The 23,415-nt window shown below is 36.7% G+C and overlaps 1 protein-coding gene across 2 annotated transcripts; it reads right to left on the bottom strand.

The window, feature by feature from the left end:
* Positions 1-664: 664 nt before the first annotated feature.
* Positions 665-22,778, bottom strand: LOC144442358 (transmembrane and coiled-coil domain-containing protein 3-like). Of its 2 annotated transcripts, none has more exons than XM_078131680.1 (12): positions 22,733-22,778; positions 19,224-20,005; positions 17,498-17,689; positions 14,186-14,314; positions 13,503-13,595; positions 12,560-12,740; positions 5,368-5,556; positions 4,474-4,610; positions 3,649-3,802; positions 2,693-2,772; positions 1,517-1,666; positions 665-1,089 (listed from the first exon to the last, which is right to left on the bottom strand). In XM_078131680.1, exons 2-12 carry the CDS (start codon positions 19,893-19,895, stop codon positions 970-972), a joined length of 2,097 nt encoding a protein of 698 aa, XP_077987806.1. In that variant the 5' UTR covers positions 19,896-20,005; positions 22,733-22,778; the 3' UTR covers positions 665-969. The 2 variants fall into 2 exon arrangements, with proteins under 2 accessions (XP_077987806.1, XP_077987807.1); XM_078131681.1 differs by lacking the exon at positions 22,733-22,778 and adding an exon at positions 11,349-11,420 and having other exon boundaries at positions 19,224-19,448.
* Positions 22,779-23,415: the final 637 nt, after the last annotated feature.

Consider the following 23,415-nt stretch of genomic DNA (forward strand, 5'->3'; position numbering starts at 1 on the left):
GGATATTTTTGCCACTAGAACATTTTGCGATTTTAGTCTTCGGCTAGTTCTCAACGACTAATTTTTACTAATTACCAGAAAAGTACAACAACACTGGTGTCCTGTGTGTCTGTCTTCATGTATAAGAATGCATTTTAGTCACTTCATATTTTTGTGTTTTTGTTTTCCAAGCGAAAATTTCCAGGTTTACAGTTCTCTGCATATTCCATATAAACCCTATCCAAGAGTACCAGTGCAATGAAATGAATAGATAACATAAGCAAACCAAAAAAGGGCCCAGTGGGTGGGATTATACAAAATTATGTTTAATGTTACAGTGTATATACAGGTAAAACATCAAGGGATCGCTGAACGACTGCGCATATCATACACATTTTATGTTCCCCTATAACAATTTAGTTAGATAAGAAACAGGTTTCCCACAGACCACTCATTACAAATATAAAACACCACACTCCTGCCAACAAACAGGCACTGTATGTGCACATGTGCACACATATGACTAGCCACTTTCAATCAATACACTTGTATGTATCAAAATCTAAGCCTGCAATGTGACGACTTTCAATAGTTTGTTTGTTCCAAAGATGATGTGTGTGTGTGTCTGTGTATCAGTACGAGTTGGATGATGTTGTTTATATTTGTATTGAGTGGTCTGTGGGAAGCCTGTTTCTTATCTAACTAAATTGTTCTTGGAGAACATAAAATGTGTATGATATGCACAGTCATTTGACAATCCCTCGATGTTTTAGTTGTATGTGGTGTCGTCCCTTTATATATGTTAGTGTTGACAGCCAGCTCAACCAAATCTACAATTTTCCATAAAAACCATAAAATGTCTAATATATCATCACTTGTATTATCCAGATTACCAGAACTGCCTTTAGAAATATGTAAATGCATCTATGACGCTGTTGTCATAACTACCGTTTTTTTTTTTTTATAATGTTGTTTCTATGGTTTCTTGTGTCATCTTATCAAGACTGGTCTATGTGCTTTTCTTCGTCCACATCGCCATAGTGATACTTTCCATAATACTGGTGCTAGTAGGAGACTCAATGTTGTTATACTTAGAATAAGAAGGTAAACCTGTTGATGAAATAAGGGAAAAATATATTTATAAGAAAAATCTTTGCTTGTAACGTTAAGATTTATTGCTCTGTATGCAAAGTAATAATGCATAATGACTTTACAAACTGTGATGTCACTGCAGTGTGGTGTCACAAACTGTGATGTCACTGCACTGTGGTGTCACAAACTGTGATGTCACAAACTTTGATGTCACTGCATTGTGGTTTCACTGCACTGTGATGTCACTGTATTGTGGCTTCACAAACTGTGATGTCATTGCATTGTGGTGTCACAAACTGATGTCACTGCACTGTGGTGTCACAACCTGTGATATCATTGTTTTGTATTTATAGGACTATGACATAAATACACTGTAAATACAAAACTCTGAAATCATTATTTTGCAGTTCAAAATGGTGTATCATTACACACATAAGATACTTACCTCTCTGGACAGCATCCCAAGACGTCTGGCCCTACTACCCAACACAAAGGAAAACTCACTAACTTGAGCAAGACCTGATGCTACAATCCATTTGATATGGTTAGTGCCACCAGGAAGGAGTATACCTAGTACAAAGACACCGGTTACAAACTGACAAAAAAATGAAAACAAATTACAGTGTTATCTTTCCTGTACAAACTTTACTAAGAATTGTTACATCAAATCACACCTTGTTATTGCATACGGTAGATGTGACAAAAATGTTCTACATCGAGGATATTTCTGACTGTGAATATAATGATATCTCATTTAGAGGGAACACCACTGCATGAAATAAAGACATTACTCAAACTTTGGGTTCTGGTTCATTGCATAATTTTACACCATTTACATTACATGCAGTCATTGAAAACTCTGCATTAAAACTTATTCCTTAACTTCTTTACACTTTCAGACATCGTGTTGACATAAAACTGTCCAACTCAACTGATTAACATTGTCATATCTTGATCCTCAAAAAAAAAGATATAATTTGTGACATTTATGACTGACTGAATCCATTACAAGCATTACCCTACGAGATATGACACTCAGTTACATGTATTGTATTTCTACAGGGTGCAAAGTCATCGTAAAGGACATATGAAGGGTTGTCCTATAGGGTATTTACTGCCCTGTAAGAATCCTATAGGACAACAGCATGGACTACAGGCACATGAAGGTTTACCCTATGAGACATGTAACCCAATGACTAATTTTCTACAGGGTACAAAGTTATCCTAAAAGGAATATGAAGGGTTGTTCTATAGGGTATTTACTGCCCTATAAGAATCCTACAAGCACATGAAGGTTTACCCTATGAGACATGTAACCCAATGACTAATTTTCTACAGGGTACAAAGTTATCCTAAAAGGAATATGAAGGGTTGTTCTATAGGGTATTTACTGCCCTATAAGAATCCTATGGACTACAGGCACATGAAGGTTTATCCTGAGACATGTAACTCAGTGACTAAAGGGGGTTTTTCCTAGAGGGCATTTACTGCCCCAGATATCTCTTGTCCAGTCGTTCTATCGATTGAGAATGTGCCCGACAGTTGTTTTTTTGTATTTTGTAAGTCATAGATGGCAAAATGTATCTTCGAAAGCAAAAATTGGTGAGTGACTAAATCTTACCTTTACAATGACAACAATGAAGGTCAAGGTCAATAAGACAGTAAATTCATAGGCAACAAATGTAGGGAAAACATGTAGACCTGAAATATAAACAGAAAAAACCCTCCAGCATTTGTTTAGTGAATAAAATGAATTGTGTAAAATATTTCACACGTAATAAAGTGGTCAGCTGTTACTTGTCTCTGACAATCTAAAGATAACCATGGCTAATGCAAACCTCCTTGGCAATACACAAGTGTGAAGCCAATAGAGATATTATTAACCCGACGTGTGAAAATGTGTGGAATTGAACTTCCAGTAAATGTTATTCCTATGGGCTCCATGCATGTACATTGAGATTTGCAATAGGGGTATCTACTAAGTAGAAAAAAACCCACATGCCAATAGTCAGAAAAACAAAAGATTTCATACATTGGTCACTAGGAGTGCTGTTTGGAGACTGCTTAGTCTCCTTTGAAAAAATACCACTTTCCAGTGTTTCACAGCCAAAGTTGGCGGCATTTTGAACCTAAGTTTTATTTGCCTCAAAATAAATCTGTCAAAATGGAATGACTTTCAGTAGTAAATTCTTGGTAACAACTGGTAATTATGGTATCTTTATATAAATATATTTCTATGGATATGGCCACATGTATTAATTTAGAGTGATCTGCCTTAAAGGTACGCTGTAGTCAATTTCTTCAGTCACAACAAAGTAGTGTAGTCTGTAAGGTACATGATAGGGCGCCCTCACACATTGGTCAGCTCCTCTCAGATAGTGGTCGACTGATGTGTGAGGGCGCCCCATCACGGCGAGAGGAGGCCGGTGAGGTGGAGTGACACGACATATCTTACAGTCTAAACAAAGTGGAGACGAAGTAAGAAAAACTGCCTTTGAGCAAGTTTTGAACATTAGTGTAATTATGTATACCGCTGTCACTGGGTGTACTTATACAGCTGTTACTGGGTGTACTTACCAATGGAGGCAAAGAAGAGACATGCAAAGAAATCTCTGACAGGTTCTGTCAGAATAGCTACTTCTTCAGCCATACTACCATGTGATTGTGAACTGATGATAACACCTGACAGAAAACATCCCAACTCCATAGATATACCAAGCAAATCTGTTACCTGGCAACAAATATACAGTAAAGTTTAGTGGTCATCTCATATAAAGGTCTGAGTGAAGTGTTCTAAAAACAAAGATGAAAAATTGCTTGAGTTCCGTAAGTTCTTATCTGTTTCTCGTTGTGTTCATTCTCATTCCATACATTTTTTTTTTTACATTCTCTAATTATTGACTTGATCACTTTTTAACGTACATCGATAGTTTACTATTACGGTTGTAGTGTATTCATCTACCATTTCATTTACATGATTTTAACATCTACGTATTGTAATTTCCTTCTGAAGAAGATCATTTGTGTGTGTGTGGTTAAAATCGTTGAAAATAAAGTAATTTTACCAAAGACAAATGAACTTGTTTACGTTTCAACCCCAGTATCCTGTATTTTAAAAGTCTATGTCTCTTATCTGGTATATCAATTTTGTAGATAGACTGACAGTAGCCTTTACTATGAACTCAAAGATGATGGATCAGGCAAGATGTATTAATAATTTCATAAAATGCAAACACCATTTTTAGTGTGAAAAAGGGAAACACTAAATTATCTATCAACTGAAGAAGAAGGTTATATGCCTCTGAAAGCTTACACAATTATCAATACATTGTACTGTGAATCTCAGAGGGCTACCAGAATAACTCTAATTACAACAATGTATGTAATGTATTCATAACTTACCATTAACATAACAAAGGCTAGGCCAAGAGATCCTAACATGATCATCTCATGACTTCCATGTTGTCTTAATTTGTGATAAAATGGTGGCACTACGTATTTACTGGTAGCAACACTAAGTGCCAACACAAAGGCCATTGCTGAAAAATAAAACAGCACATCTCATTTGTGAAGTAACCATATATTGTAGGTTTGTTACATCAATTAATTGTACGTAACTTACTATGAATAAGTCACTCAGTAACTTATGATTTTGATGATCAGCTAGATTTGCCAATATTCTAAGTTAGACATGGATTTGAATAATAACTATAATTCCAATATACCATAATCAGTTACCAACCAACCAGCCAACCGACCAACCATGTGCCAAATTCCACACCCACCCATCCATCCATCCATCCATCCATCCATCCATCCATCCATCCATCCATCCATCCACCCACCCACCCACCCACCCACCCACCCATCCATCCATCTATCCATCCATCCATCTATCCATCCATCCATCCATCCCTCCATCCATCCATCCATCCACCCACCCACCCACCCACCCACCCATCCATTCATTCCTAAAGTGTTAAACACCTCTCAGCACTGTTGTGTTCATGCTATTGGTGATAAATGGTTAGACCAACCATATGAGTCAGATGTAGTTTTGCTTTGAAATAATCCTGGTTAGAGGTCTGGTGACTTTGAAGTGGAAGTGAGTTCCAATGATTTGGAGTATCAGCCAAGAATGCATGATCTCTGTAGGTAGTTTGTTTGTAATTTGTCATTGTAAGCATATTCTTGACTCAACTGAACGATAAGCCATGTTGCTCTGCCCATAACAACATTGGACAATGCATGAATGCACCCAACATTGCATACAGTACAGACTGACTTTTGACTTACCAGTGGCTAGTTTAATAAGTAGCCAGATAGTCCTGATAATGTCCATGATGGTCATACCCTGCTGTGTTGTTACTGTAGGTAGTTGTGATCCTGCCATAGCTGGCAGTATTGCTATCAATAGACCTAGTTGGACATCTTGAACTACTAGAATACCAAGTAATGTTGTACTGTATTCACCTTCTCCTTGGCCTGGTATCATAAAAGGTAATATGACATCATACAAATATTTATACACATACCTATCAACAACATGCTGTAAACTGCTTAATATGTTTGTGCAAGGTACAGTTTTTGTGAGTGTCTTGTGGAATAGGAGATTCTCGTGATATAACACAGTTTATATGTTATGTATGGATGGATGGTTTGTTTATTAATTAAAGGGGAACAAAAGTGGAACTGATTTCATTTAGCTGCATTTCTTTATACTAAGGGAACCAAGAAAAGTTATTTTCTACCAATTCTGCAATACATGACCTCTGTGACATAGAGTTATAAAATTGACAAATCTGGCTTAGAAGAGGCCCAGTAAACACTGGAATGAAGAATTATGGGAATTTAACAAAGTTAAGAGCTTCACACATCTTGAAGCCTTGTCCCAACAATACTGAAACTATAACTTTATGAAAATAGGAAAAGAGGAATTTGTGTATTCAGTACCTGCATCTTGTACTATCTCCCCTGAGTAGTCAGTTTCTGACATTTGTTCTTTGTTCAATATGTACCGTAGTAATATACAAGTGTATACATGGTTGTGAACTGTAATGAGTTTGTGTTTGTATTACATGCTTCAATCATGCCATTGTCCCATATACATTATTATTATTATATATAGTATTATTATCATAAATTATTGTAAATGTATGTGGGATACTTGCTAGGGCATGTGATGCTTTAGCCCATGGGTAATCAGTAATGTAGATAACAGCTGGTTACTGGTCACAATGCCTAGTTATAACAGCTATGTGACCAGTTATGAAATTTTGGAAAGTACTCAACGATCACTGAACAAAACCCACCTAAGTTTGAAAAATCAAACACGACTTCCACAGAAGTTTCAATACTTATACAAAAAAAGGAACACCTTGTCTAAATTGTGAGTTTTACAAGATGCTCTCAAATGTTGCAATTTATATAAATAAAAATCATATATTACACAACAACAAAACTTTCAGTCCGTTACTGACCATGCAAGCATGCAATACTTATTTATTTAATTATTTATCTATTCAACACAACACAAAACCAGCTATGGAAGCTGTTTTACGGTTAACATACAAATGAATGTGTCTGTAGTTAGGTGAGTGTTGTTTTGTGATATGACAATATAAACACATGCAATTAAATATATCTAATTAGTACCGGGTATAATGCTAATCTTGACAAAGATATGTCCTGATCTTCAACTTTAAGACTACAAACCTAATTGTATAGTCTCATTGGTACTACAACAGCACAGGATTACTATAAGGTACAGTAGTACACAGCAGATACTCAGAGGTTCAATTATTAACACATAGAAATGATATATATTTAAAACGATGACATGACTTTGTTTGCACACACATATATGATAAAGATAGCTACATAGAAACAGGACAAAGGTATAATTTCAAAATAAAGATAAATGTATGGATAACAGATAAATACAGAATGACATATACAAACACTGCTTACGCTGATAATATTCACAAAATAAACTGTAGAAGTTTATCAGGGCAAACCAAGAATGAATCCACTAAGAATTACAGCATTGGCTTGATTACGATATGAAGAAATCCAATAATCAGGGTTAGTTAAGGACACATTACTGGTAGGAAATATTATTATTTATAAGCCATGCACACAATATGACTTTTTACATGCACTTGTTCTTTTCAGATATTAATTTTGTTTACTTAGATATAATTCTTTCAATTTTTCAATGTACTAGTATTCTGTTCACTCTGTCTGGTATATAGTATGATGGTATATATTTTCAAATAAGTGTCAAATTATGACCTCCGTGTGTACTTCTAGACACTACTTCAAGATGAAGCCTCAATCTTTTCATCTTTCATCCACAGATGTATCAAGTAGTACAGCTGGAAAGAACTGACTAATGAGGAGGAAATGATACAATGTATCTTACAGTCCTAACAGGTAGTCTGTATACTCAAATTAACTAATATAGTAAAGAATTTAAAAGCCATTTAATTTAAACACCAAGCAACATGAAACCCTTGAGTAACCAATTCACAACCCTTGTCTATCCAATGTTATGGCAAATTTGCTATAATACAACATTATGCAAGCACCAAGCGAAGCCAAAATCTTGTGTTAAACTTTAATAGACCTTGGCTTACCTGTAGACTTCAAGGACTATCACTACTTACACTATTTTGCTATCCTAACTGACATTTTTTTTTGAATTTATGCTCTGTTTTCTTGAATACATTCAAAAAAGAAAAACGTCAGTTTATATACAGAACAGCATAAGTAGTGATAGTCCTTGAAGTCTATACAGGTAGGCTAAATAAACCTATACATTTTGCTATAATAAGGCATTTAAAAAGCCATGCAAACACCAAGCAAAGCCAAACCCTCATCTAACCTCTAAATGCATCGGCAAGCCTGGTCTTACGTTACTGCAATAAGGCATTTGATAGCCATGCAAACACCAAGCAAAGCCAAACCCTCATCTAACCTCTAAATGCATCGGCAAGCCTGGTCTTATGTTACTGCAATAAAGTATTTGATAGCCAAGCAAACACCAAGCAAAGTGAAACACTTGCCTAACCCATATATTCAAATTTGCTGTATTAAGATATTTGAAAAGCAAGCAGAGCTTATCCCTTGTCAAATCTATATATTAAAATTTTATTGGCATCTAAAGCCATGCAAACACCAAGCAAAGCGAAACCCTTGTCTAACCTTTAAATACATCAGCAAAGTCTAACTCTGATTCACTGCTGCATTTACCATGACTACCTGCTGGGGGTGAGGAGAGGCAAATCACACAATATCATACATAATACTACCGATATGTTTACCATGACTGTCTGGTCTGCTGGGGGAGCGGGAAGAGGCTAATCACACAATACATAATAACATAACATGCATTACATTGAATTGGAGAAAAGACGTGATGAACTGTTATGTTTGTATAAAGATATCGATATGTTACTGGTATTAGTTAGTAGTATATCTACTAAATGAGACTAAGACAGAAACTGTCAAAGCATTGTGTGGAATTTGAGACTGTGAGCAGTAGTAAATGCACAGTAAATTGAGTGTGGTGAGAAAGATGGTAAGGTCTGGATACGCAACCATGTTACATGCTAGCACTACATATGCACTACTATAGATACCACATATGTAACAAGATTTAAACAAACATTACTGTCTCTGCTATATCATGAACTTGGATTCATCAATTATAATAAAAGTTGTGTGCGTGTGGGGGGGGGGGAGAGACAAAATGTAAACAAAACATTCTGAGCAATCAACTTGCACATCAGTAATAATCCACTATTCAGCTCAGCAAGTGTTGTCAGCTAACACTGATTAACAGGCCTATCAACAAGTGATAACTTATTAGAAATCAAATGCTAATTAGCTGATCAACAGGTGGGGACAGCGTATTAATTTAACAATTGGCCAATCACAAGTTAATCATTCAGTGAATTCTGTACAGCTAATTGGTCTATCAACAGGTTTTCAATCATTGATTGACTGACAAAGGGATTGTGACTTGAAAAGCATTCAAAAATAAGGTAAAGGAAGAAGTTGTGGAAGTTGGAAGAAGAACGTTGTGATGATAATTCATAATTACTGATAAGGTTAATCTCCAGTTTATGTACTTTATTATTACAATCCTAATAATCTATGTTTTGTTTTGTATGTTGTAAACTTGTAGAGGGGTTGCATCTGTGTTGTACACATTATATAGCATGGGGGCGGGGGAGACAAACAGAAAATATGGAGACACACAGAACCATGTGAATGATAATCAATTATCACACTGGTGAATGAAAGTATATGTGACATGTACTGATGAAAACAATGAAATGGTGATATGGGAGCGATGTAAGGAAGACCTATCTTTGAATTGATGAGTTTCTGGTCCCAAGATGCACTGCATGAGACGACGTCACCTACATTATTACCTTTGGCTTGTTTTCTCTTTATTACATTTGAAATAACATTTTCATTGTGAAATCATAGAACAACATGCTGACCTCTTTAATTGTGCACGATTTTATAGAACAAAGACTAAATGTCATCAACGACAGAGAAAGATTTTACTGATAAACCCAGGGTGAAATCAGGTGACAACCATCCCTGAGTAGTGTGTGCAACCCCTCCTGCACATACACTGATACAGAATAATATGGCATTGTATGGGGAGACGCACAATGCATCTTGGAACCAGCAACAGGTCTATGGTACAAATATGACATGGTTCCAAGAATCAATAGGACAGTACAACTATATTGTTCTTCTTTCAATCTATTAATATGGAAAACATCCTATGGACAAACTAAGATAGATACAAACTAAATTGGCATCTGGTAGATTACACAAGTGAATGATAGATAGCAGTGTTTGCATGATCATGTGGATATAATCGTCCTGTTATCGAGATTGTGTATACAGGGCTCGAAATTAACTTTTTTCTTTGGTAGTCCTAGTGGGCCACCGATTTCAGAAATTGGTAGCCCAAGGATTGTGACCTGTAGTCCCATATTCCTGAACTGAAAACAAATTTCCTCTATTGGAAATATATGTGTTATTAAAATTCTTTCATGTCCATAAATCTAAGACTTCCATCTTCATCACATAATCAGTGGTAGCCTGAGTGGGCTACCAGCTGCAAATTATGGTAGCCCCATGACAAGAATTTGTAGTCTGTGGGCATGGGACTACTGTTAATTTCGAGCCCTGGTATAAAAACACCATGATGAAGTTGAAAGTGCTCTAACTGGAGATGCTGTAACCTAAAATGCCTTATTACATCAACACCCACTGAGAGTTTATACAAACATGTCACAATAATAGATTTAGTTTATGTCCATGTTTGCTTATTGATAATTGATCTGCCACTGTTGTTATTAAAATTCAAAATTAAGGTTTGCCATACCAAAAACTTTCACAACTATAGAATAGACAGGAACAATGGATAATTTAAAAGCATCTTTTCAAGGTCAAACACTTCCATCATATGTACCTCTTAAAATTGATGTCTTTGTGGTAATAATCATATTTCATGAGAGACAACTGTGTCCATTATCATAAAAAATATTGATTTTCAAATATTAATCTAGATCATATTGTATCAAATGCTTTTATTGATTTTGAGCTTAAACATAAAGATGCTAGTAATAGACATATTTTATTGCATCAGTATCATAACAGCCATTCCGATGTTTCAAAATTATTTTTAACTGAGTTTCATTTTTACTGCAGTTGGGTTTGCCAGTTCATACAGACATCTTGTGGTTATCGGGAAGAAACCAATAACACAGAAACCATATGGAAAACAATGGAAAACATAACTACCTGAACTAGACACTCAAATATGAAAAAAAAATTAAAAATAAAATAAAAAATCAACCTATCCTACCTATTTTAAAATTAAATGTAACCGAAACCACACAATTTTTTTTTAAGCCTCACCTACAAATAATCCACCTTTTCAAGCAATATATTTGTTACCCTCCACAATTTAATGAAATGCCATATAATCAAAATTTAATTTTGACAGCTGTCCCATGTATCAAATCCCTGTAGCTGTACACCACATGTTTTTAACAAAAGTAACTAAATTAAACCCTTGCCTGCTTACACCGTTCAATAAACACAGAAACAAATAAAACCACCCAGTTCTCCATATGAATAAAATAATAACGTGCAGGCCAAAGAGCCAAAACCAAATTCCATCTCCACTATAACTTGTTTGCATGAGTTTAAAAACATGCCAAATTCTGATTGTTGAATTTTACCTAGTACGGAACCCCGTCTTATCATATCAAAAGAGTCTGTCTTGTCTTTGGGAGTTGGGCGATCGTAGTAACCTAGTTTGAAATATGGTTGAATAGAAAGGAGATAGTACATGTATATTGATTTAGAAATGATGACAATGGTGAGAGTGAATGTGACAATGTCGGGTGGACAGCTGAAATGAAAGTGTATTAATTTCAGACTATAGTAGAGCTCAAGAATTGCTTTCAGACTGAATTAGCATTGTACTACTACTACTAGCACAGTGTTAACAACATTGGTCAGGCATGAAAACCTCCCTAACATGTAAAGTAACTGGAAAGGTTAATGTTTATGCCAGCACAATTTCAACACTTGGCTAGCACAGTGTTAATACAGGGCTAGCACTATATAGTAACTGGAAAGGTTAATGTCTATGCCAGCATAATTTCAACACTTTGCTAGAATGTTTACGCTAGTCCAGACACCAATGTTGTATCAAATCATCTCTTCAACCCTATCTGGCTAAATGAGAAATCATGAACCAAACTAAATCTTTAGATTCAATGAAGGATAGCATTATTAACACTAACACATCACAAGCATGTGTTAGCAAGATTTTAACACTTGGTTTATAGCACAGTGCTGACATGTCAAATCAGAAAGGTATTCTTGAGCTGTACTATAGAAGAATGTCAGTTCTATGAGAAAGGAAGAATGACTGTGTAAATGAAGAAGAAATCAGAAAAAGAACAAAGTGGAACATAAATCATTTTATGAAGCTAGGTTTGATTCTAACACTACACTATGAGGTCTGAGTGATGTACTGCCTTACACGTACTGGGTAGGTAGCATATTCTAAGGTCACATCAAGATTAGACACTGGGGCTAAAGGTTATAGTAACTACCTCTTCTCATCATAATTCTTTTTGAAATATACTGAGTAATGATGTCATGGGATTTGAGGTCAAAGGTGAGGGTTAAAGGTCATGCATGGCGATAACTTCTCACCATCACTATCCTTTCGGTGTGTGAGTAATTGGTAATGAAACTTAGAATGCAATTTAGATCTAAGGTTTAGGTGAGGTTTTAACATCACAAATGATTTCTTATCAGATTCCCCATTTTTCAGAAACTTAACAATTTAACAACTGAGTATGGATGTAATTATGGTCGTCAATGAAGTCTTGGGTCAAAGGTGAGAGTTTAAATGTCAAGACAAATGACCTCTTACCTGTATCCTTTTCTTGGGAACCTAGAAATTTGACAACCAGAGGTGTACTGGATAGAGAGAGACATGCTGCTACAAAAACACTTTGACTTGGAATGATATGTAAGAGGTAACCCCAAATTAAACCAAATATCATCATCAATATCGTCATGGCACCACTACCAAACACAGCTACCCTCCACACCTGTAGGAAAGACGAATTCATGAAATGTAGTAATGAGCATATTGAATTATCTTTGTCCTGTTCCATAGGTGGATAATTCAACAAGGAGATATGGATGATGAAGACAATATTGTAATGTTCGACACTATGTATACATTTACACAAACATTTCATCATCATCAATTTTCTTCAGTGTGAAACAATCAATGTTTTTATATGTAGTCTTCATTATAAACTCTGCTAACAAGGTTGGACAAAGGTTATGTTTACACCCTGTGTCTGTCTTTCTCTCTCCCGCCTGCCAGCACGCCCACCCACCCGCCCGCCCGCCCACCCTATGTCATCTGGCAGATGTCATTTGCTTGTTCATGATTGGCTATGCAGTTGTCTTCACTGAAGAAGCGAGGGATATTTTTGTGTTTCCCCTTGGAGCTGCAGACTGCATGGGCTGGACAAACACGCACAAAAAGAGAAAAGACCGACACAAGGATATTTAAGTGATGTGCACGCTGACCCGAAACAATTCTTTTCTTTTTGGCCTAATTCTTATGCCTCCATTGATATGATAATCCTAATGTGAGAACCTGGGATAGAATTCCTGGCCTTTACTGGTCCAGTTCAAAGTAAGATTACAATTTAGATGTGCAAAACAGTTGTTTCGTGAAGACTTAGAAAAAGTTGTTGAAGAACAAAAGAATAATCCTCTAATCCTCACATTATAAGATAACATTAATGTGAGACCATGGGATTGAATCCCTGGCCTTTAAGTAAATGAAGACTAACCTTTCTTATTCTATCTGGTGAGAATTCCAAGCCAACCATAAACAGGATAAAAAACACACCAAACTCTCCCAAAGTTTCAACTTGAACTTGTGCCTGAAAAGAAAATGACAATCAAAGCATGACATATGGCAGTTTTAGTGTACGCAGGACAGTGGGCCAAGCTTTCTATGTGGTAAAAATTTTGCATTGGATAAGGCCTCTCCTAATCATTTTATCAACCTACATGTAGACATTATCCTGACATTCCTAAACCTAATGTTACTTGTCACTTTCTTTTTGTTTAGATAATAAAATGGGTTATTAGAGTAGTCAACATACATATTGGACACAGTAGCCCCGTCTACACGTAGGTCGTCCTACCTGAGGCAGTCCTAAGTCCTACCTGAGGTAGGATAGATATAGAGATTTGTGTCTATACATAGGAAGGTTACAGTGTAGATGTCGCGCCTTCCGTCCTGACAGTACATAGGACGAAGTCAGGAGGGTTTCAGGAAACCTCTCAAAGGTGTCCTAAGTCAGGACAGTTTCAGGACAGGTTCAGGACACGTTTGTGTCTACACGGGCTTCAAACTATCCGGAATCCTACCTCAGGTAGGATTTTTAGTGCCGTGTAGATGGGGCTAGTGTTGTTCTATATTTCTTGTGACTGTTTTTGTATTTTACAATCTATGTTCATTTCTTACCTTAATTATATTAAGTCCTGATGAACCAAGTATAACCCCTGATATAATATAACCAAACATAGCTGGTAGTTCTAGAGAGTGACATAACCATCCACATAGAAATGCCAACACCAACATCAATATAATATCCTGAGAGAAAGATAGTAAAATAATGAATGGGTCAATAGCATTAATAACTTGTTCACAAGACAGTTAAATGATAGATTTATAAAAATTAGCAAAGCTGGCTTTTATTATAGAAGAGGCCTCCTGTATACTAGGGTGAGGCATTCTGTACCGGTACACTAGGGTGAGACCTTCTGTACACTAGGGTGAGGCATTCTGTGAAACAACCAAAGTGAGGAACTCTGAATCTCTTGCATAAAACCCCAATCATCGTTTTGGCAAGGGTTATTTTCTGGAGAGGAATATGCCCTTTTCTGACTACCAAGTAAGCCGTTTTTCGTCTCGCAGCAGATCTCACGAGATCTCGTGTGACCCATTGCATCCATAGCAACCACTTGAGGGTGGTCAAGCTGAAAGTGTCAAATGCTTAGCAACACTATTATTCTCAACATCATTGCACTTGGCCAAGGCGAAAGTTTGACCACGATTGCATGTTTGACAACCGTTGTTGCTTGGCATATTTGCATATCTCATGAGATCTGCAACGAGATGTAAAATCCCTTATTACTGCTGGCGTTTTCACTGATCATTCTGCTCTCGTGTGAAAAAAACCTACGGAAATCACTGCCCTGAGTGAACATGAAATTAAAAAATTTTAATGTGTATTCATCTATAGATCAAACAATTCAGTTTATTCAACATAATAATGAACTCTAGACAGACATGAAATATTAAATTCTAAATGATTGACGAAAAGACACATTACACATATAATTATGGTGTAAATGTGTTAAGCTGCCTCAGCTGTTGACACAGATTTAGCACACAGTAATACTGTCCACTGATGAGATTTAAATACTGACTTATGGCTATGTTCTCATCTATTGGAATGCAAATTGATCATGCTATTTTTGTTCTCCATGGTAATTTTTAAAAATACATACACATAGCATGGACTGTATACAATGACAAATGATAACAACCCAAAACTGTGTGCATATCAGAATCAGTGTGCCTGCTAAGCTAATTTGATACACCACTGACAAACACAATTTCCAGTGATACACCAAATATTGGTGTTCCCCTACCACTTAATTACTATATGGTGACTCACAAGAAATCCCAGTTTTTCTCATTTTGACCCACAGCAATAAAATGTGGCAATCATTAGAGGGCACACTGATCCAGATAAAGTTCCTGTGCTCAGAGATGTTTGGATAATCAATGTGTTACCATACTACATTGTACGTATTTAGAGCATACATTCTAATAGCATGAACTAGATACAATGACAATTGATCATGTGATCACACACCTTTAGTCTTTTTAATCTTTTTCCAATCTCAGTTGAGTATGAATTAAATTTCATACTTGAGTGGAGATAAGTGACCGAGCAGTCCAAACTGATCTTCTATTTGTATTTATTTTGTTATATAAATGGTACAGGAGATTGAAAAGGTGAACCTCAGATACAATATCAGTTGAGAATTGTCTAAGAAACAGTTCAAGTATGCTACAATTAAGAATAGCCATGGTGGTGAAGTGTTCACGGTTCTCAGGTCAATATGACCTATAAACCAGGTGAAAAACTGGTACTTTGGTTCTACAACCTCTCGAAATGATCTCACCTTCACCACCCAGTGTGCACTCTAAGCTCACTGGCAACAATTTATATGTGTTAACTGACAAGAAAACCTAGGTTTACCATGTTTATCCACAACATAAAATGTTTTCTTTCATTAGAGGACAAACTGCTTACATGAGGTCTCCCCTACATTGTCACTAGGTAGCTTACATGAGGTCTCCCCTACATTGTCACTAGCTTACATGAGGTCTCCCCTACATTGTCACTAGCTCAGTGACATGAGGTCTCCCCTACATTGTCACTAGCTTACATGAGGTCTCTCCTACACTGTCACTAGCTTACATGAGGTCTCCCCTACATTGTCACTAGCTCAGTGACATGAGGTCTCCCCTACATTGTCACTAGCTTACATGAGGTCTCCCCTACATTGTCACTAGCTCAGTGACATGAGGTCTCCCCTACATTGTCACTAGCTTACATGAGGTCTCCCCTACATTGTCACTAGCTCAGTGACATGAGGTCTCCCCTACATTGTCACTAGCTTACATGAGGTCTCCCCTACATTGTCTCTAGCTTACATGAGGTCTCCCCTACATTGTCTCTAGCTTACATGAGGTCTCCCCTACATTGTCTCTAGCTTACATGAGGTCTCCCCTACACTGTCACTAGCTTACATGAGGTCTCCCCTAAATTGTCACTAGCTCAGTGACATGAGGTCTCCCCTACATTATCACTAGCTTACATGAGGTCTCCCCTACATTGTCACTAGCTTACATGAGGTCTCTCCTACACTGTCACTAGCTTACATGAGGTCTCCCCTACATGGTCACTAGCTCAGTGACATGAGGTCTCTCCTACATTATCACTAGCTTACATGAGGTCTCTCCTACACTGTCACTAGCTTACATGAGGTCTCTCCTACACTGTCACTAGCTTACATGAGGTCTCCCCTACATTGTCACTAGCTTACATGAGGTCTCCCCTACACTGTCACTAGCTTACATGAGGTCTCCCCTACATTGTCACTAGCTCAGTGACATGAGGTCTCCCCTACATTGTCACTAGCTTACATGAGGTCTACCCTACATTGTCTCTAGCTTACATGAGGTCTCCCCTACATTTTCACTAGCTTACATGAGGTCTCCCCTAAATTGTCACTAGCTCAGTGACATGAGGTCTCCCCTACATGGTCACTAGCTCAGTGACATGAGGTCTCTCCTACATTGTCACTAGCTTACATGAGGTCTCTCCTACACTGTCACTAGCTTACATGAGGTCTCCCCTACATTGTCACTAGCTTACACAAGGTCTACCCTACATTGTCACTAGCTTACATGACGTCTCCCCTACACTGTCACTAGCTTACATGAGGTCTCCCCTACATTGTCACTAGCTTACACAAGGTCTACCCTACATTGTCACTAGCTTACATGACGTCTCCCCTACACTGTCACTAGCTTACACAAGGTCTCCCCTACACTGTCACTAGCTTACATGAGGTCTCCCCTACATTGTCACTAGCTTACACAAGGTCTCCCCTACATTGTCACTAGCTTACACGAGGTCTCCCCTATGTTGTCACTAGCATACCTGCAGTCTCCCCTACATTGTCACTAGCCTACCTGAATAAAATGTTTATCTTCATGTGGGATGGTTGTATCCTTGGGTTTAGTAAGTACATATTGGTTATTGCTGGCATCAATAAGAACACTCATTCCTTGGTTAGCTTCATCTCCTAGAGTTCTTGATCTGTTAGGTGAAAATATCCTATCCTCATCAACTCGTAGCACAGCTTCAATTATGGTATCTTTGGACTAGAATGTATAAGAGGTGATAGTCAGTTGCAACATTTCAACAATGTCGGTATCTATAAAAGTTGTGTGGAACACATAACACATAAGATAGGATATGCCACACCAATGATCTTTATCAGAAACCTATGTTGTTTGAAAACATCTGTAAAAACAAGTGAAAGGCTAGACACCAAAGGGAACATCTCAACACATATAAAATCAATCAGCTAAGCGGTTTTCGAGTTGAAGTCAAGTGCACATGCACACACACACACGCACACACACACACACACACACACACACACACACATACACCCCATGCCATCATCATTACTCAACATGATCAGTTCAGTTGTGCTAATAAGATAAATAAATACATACATGAATAATAAATCATAAATAAATAAATAAATAAATAAATAGATAAATAAATAAATAGATAAATAAATAAATAAATAAATAAATAAATAAATAAATAAATACATACAAGAACCTGGGTTTTCAAATACATGCACACATACTGTGCAGTACCTGAAATATATATGTTGTGCACCTATTTTTAAATTGTTAGTTTGGTCTGCATTCAAAGAGTTGCATTATCTGGTTGCAACAGTATTATTCGTGTATCATGTGTATATGTAGGTACTGAGGTAGGGTCAGGTTGTAATGAATGATTATCTAAATTTTAAGGGGAAGGGGGGGGGGGGTTGCAATATTTTACTGTCATCATTTTCAGTCATGTAAATTTTTGTTATTTTCATTTTTATTTTGGCCATATATTTAGAAATTAAATAATACTTATATATTATTACATCATAATATATACAATAAAAATAAAGTCTAATGTGGGAAGTCTCTATTTGATAAAATTTCTGTCTGTCTGTAAACTCTGAGTGATAGTCATACTCTAAGCTTCATTATTTGAAGATTACCTAACTGGGTGTCAGAGTGTGCCATAGCTGTCTAGTCTGGATTTTGGATCATCTGGCCTAGAGACTTAGCTACCTGGCTGGCCAGATGGGAGAATGATTTAATATCACACCTATATAATAGCCAAATGCCTAGACTTGGGATCATCTGGCCTAGAGACTTAGCTATCTGGCTAGCCAGACGGGAGAATGATTTAATATCACACCTACATAATAGCCAAATGCCTAGACTTGGGATCATCTGGCCTAGAGACTTAGCTATCTGGCTAGCCAGACGGGAGAATGATTTAATATCATGCCTATATAATAGCCAAATATCTGGACTTGGGATCATCTGGCCTAGAGACTTAGCTATCTGGCTAGCCAGACGGGAGAATGATTTAATATCATGCCTATATAATAGCCAAATGCCTAGACTTGGGATCATCTGGCCTAGAGACTTAGCTATCTGGCTAGCCAGACGGGAGAATGATTTAATATCATGCCTATATAATAGCCAAATGCCTAGACTTGGGATCATCTGGCCTAGAGACTTAGCTATCTGGCTAGCCAGACGGGAGAATGATTTAATATCACACCTATACAACAGCAAAATGTCTGGACTTGGGATCAACTAACAAACTTACCCTTCTTGACTCATCAAATATATTTTCCTCAAGTTGATTTTCTAAGATGTCAGCTGCCTGAGCCACTTCGTCAAGCACATTATCCAATATAGCTTCCACTTTGGTCCTATTTGCATAACTCATATTAAGATGTCTTAAATGTTCATGGTATTCTATTTGATGTTTCTCAGCTGCCAAAAGGTCATTGTATTCCTGTTCTTCTTTCATGGTAGCTTCACGTAGAGCATCAAGTCTCTGCCTTGCACTGTCTTTCATGTTAATGATATCGCGATAATCTCCTTTTAAAGCTCGTTTCAAACTAAGAATCGATTGGTAAATATTGATTTCACTTTCATTAAGCTCCTTTTGAAAAATCTGAAAGATGTGAATTTGGAAAACTTTTTCTTGGTTGGATAGTTTTGGATTGAGGCCAACTTCTCGCATGGCTCTGTCTAATTTTTTCATAACTGTTCTCTTTCCAATCAGCAGTGTCTCTAAATTCCTACAAGACTGGGGCAGCCATTTCTGAAATTCCGCTGTATTGCTCTGTATACCATCATCCAGGGATCTTCCACGGTGTAATTTGATGGCTTGATCAGCAATATCTACTGCTGCACTGTTCCTGCCTTGTATGCAGATGACAATCACAATAACCACATATGTCAGTATATGTAGCTTGACTCCGAGTTCCATTTTGCAAAATGTACTTTTTTCAAAACAAGTATAAAATTAAACCTAAACTGGCAGAATTTCCACAGCTTCAAGTCCAGTATTTACATTTTAGTCTCTTCTAGGTGTATTTCCTGCAAGAAGGAAAAGAGAAAAAACATTTGAAATTAATCACTGTATAGTTTTATTTCATTCAGTGTGTGCCTATGAAAAGGTTGCCTTACTAAAAGTAACAAGCTGTTACCTGGGCAAGGATTTAAATGATGTGCCAACAGCTGTGCTTCTGAAAATGTTTATACCCTGACACTGAATAGGAATGGATTAATGATATTTTACTGAGAATAGCATAAACTATAATGATAAATCATATTAATTGATAATCATCAGGGTTAAAATGAGAAATTGGACGAAAACTCAAAGTTAAACATTTTCCAAACCCTTGTACGTTAATTTATATCCAAATATTTGCAATGTCACATTTCATAAAGTATACTTCTCCAATTGAATCACCATAGCGACATGAAACAGAGTAACAGCGGACACTGATGATTGCAAACCTGAACATTCATATTATTATTCAAATACAACCAACACATTGTGATTATTTACATAAATGAAAACTGAATTGCAAAATTTTCTCATTTGGACAATTCTTTCCCAGATGCTGTGATAATTTGGATGTGACTACTTAGGAATTCATTCACCATATGATACTTGACCCGATCAGTTTTTGGATAAATTTATCACTGACCAGATTTATCTGACATTATTCAGTAAATCATATTTTTAGTCAAACTTTGAAAGCCTCAATACCAGAGAAGGACTTATCTGATGAAATGTATTACATGTAAGTTTTGTATGTCAAACTCGATAGGATTTTGGCAGGGAGCCATTAGGTTTACTTAGGTAGATTTTTAGCATTGAATAATATAAACATGCAACAATGAATGCATTGTTGGAATACAATATTAACTCATGTTAAACATAATATGTACTGTACTAACACACACACACACACACACACACACAGAACACAGACAGACAGACAGACAGACAGACAGACAGACAGACAGAAACACACACACACACACACACACACACACACACACACACACACATAATTGACAGGTCATGTACATGTATTTCATGAAAAATACCACCCTGTGTATGTGTTTTGTTATATGTCCATATTTACCACAAAAACATGGGATTATACATTTATAATACCATATAATTGTTGAAGCAGGTTTAACTTGATTTCACTTATAAATTATGAACAATTTATTCCGCAATGTATATAGCATTGGGGTGAAATGAAATTTGCTTCATTCAACCTTGAAAACAGTTGTTACAAACAAACACACAACCAGTATGACAGACTTTTCTATTTAACTTTTTTATATGAATATCAGTATCAAGTACATTACTTATCTTAGATTTATGCAGTCTGGTGTCGATGATATAAAGCTTAGGTCAAAGGTCATGAATGTTGTAGTTGTGATGACATTTTTACAACTAATTAAATTCAACATACATGTAATGAAGAGTGTGCAGATTAAAGTCTGGTATGTATGAATACATGTAGAGGTCATATGGGATTAGCATGATTATACAGTGTAAAGTTATGCTAGCAACATTTTAGTAATAACATCTGTGGCACTTTTATTGGTAGGTAGAAATACAGCATAGTGCCAATTGTTGGGAAATGCAAATATTGGCCTTCCTCAAGTCAATCTACGATGCGGTTGTGTTCCGGGGGGTGGGGTGGGGTTACTCCCCATATTTGAGTATATGTATATGTGCTACTATTCCAGTATACGTATATGTGCGTATATGTATATGTGCTATTCCAGTATAATGTTAATGTCAATGTATACCTTCTATCATATTACAATTTGTTTTCTGGCACTGGTAGAATTGCTTGAATAGAGGGATTTAGAATTTGGCTATCAGAGTAGAAGTCTTTTAACTTTAAACTTTTTAATATACTGATTTTTTCACATGTAAATTAAACCATAATGGACCTTTAAAGGAAGTGGTGGTACAATATGCAAAGAATATAGACAGATTCATAATTACTTTATCATAGGGAAAAAAACACATTATTTAAAAAATATTCGCTAACATTTAAAATGTATTTAAATACCACCAATTGTATACAATGTAACATTTCCTCCCTGCTCAGTGACAGTATGGTGACAGCCTATTGCCTACATAATTCACATTTTGAATTATGATTTATATTAATCAACTGAGCCATTTTGAATAGAATGGATGGAATAGTTGGATATTAAAACCAGAAAAGGGGGGGGGGGGTAATTCACACGAAATAACACCCAACAGACCACGGCAATGGATTTCTCTTGTTTTTTTCGTTATGCCTGAACCTATCGGTCTGTTTATGCCATGAAGCCATCGTCGACATTCTATTGAGTCGGCCACGTTCATAAAACCATGGATTGGAAGGTTCTACTTCCATGATAAAACCATGGACAATGGAAGGTAATCCCACCCCACCCCCTCCACTGTCTATAATAAGATTGTCAGACAAGTAGTAGACCTTGTGACTCTCGTCCGTAACGTTATGATGTACATCATGCCATATCAGTTCCGCCACAATATATGATCACTCACACATCGTCGACAGTTTCAAGTGTTTGACATGTATGATGTACCGTTTGTTCGATGTTCATGTCATGTCGTTACGCTTCGTACACGATAGTAGAAGTGGGAATTTCAATGAAATACATGACTGTCTTGACCCTTCCTTTGACTTACTGGATTGTTATTAGTGAACGCTAGTTGTCTGTGTCAAATTCAATAGAATTCCCCTCATGCAATGCCAGTAAACACATATTTACCTTCGACGGTGCCACGAACTCGGTTTTGACGACCCTCTTCGCGGCACGAGTGTGAAGCTACCATCATATTCATATTCATCTTCACTTTCAAAAGTTGACCTCTAGCTCAATGTGAATATGATGATAGCTTCACACGTTCATCATCAGATTCGAAGTCTTCCGAATGGGTACGAACACGCGTTCGGTAAATCACATATCCTTCATTGGCAGGTTGAAATCATGTCATTGTAATTACTTTTCGCTTGATTTGCGTGGATTTGCATGCTTTCTTCTTATTTTTGCCAGAGTATCCAATTTGCACCATGAATTATTGTTGTCATGGACCATAATTTTTACAATCGATTGCGTTGACCCTCCCCGATCAAGGGAACTACATACATTGTGATAATTGTGGTCTTGACAACACTATTTTGTTTAAATTACACCAGTATAAGTGTTAAGTAGGGTTTCAAAGATAGCGACACTGCGGGAAATCAAAACACACCCAGCCAAGCCGTATTATATTACATTACTCATACAGGTTTTTTGTACACCCAAATATTGATATTTCATTTTCAAAGATATGGGAAAGGCATACTAAACATCCAAATTAGTTTTTTATATGACAACAATAATTCATGGTGCAAATTGGATACTCTGGCAAATCCACGTAAATGAAGTGAAAAGTAACTACAATCACATGA

Source organism: Glandiceps talaboti, chromosome 11, assembly GCF_964340395.1.
Source record: "Glandiceps talaboti chromosome 11, keGlaTala1.1, whole genome shotgun sequence".
NCBI classification, from domain to species: Eukaryota; Metazoa; Hemichordata; class Enteropneusta; family Spengelidae; genus Glandiceps; species Glandiceps talaboti.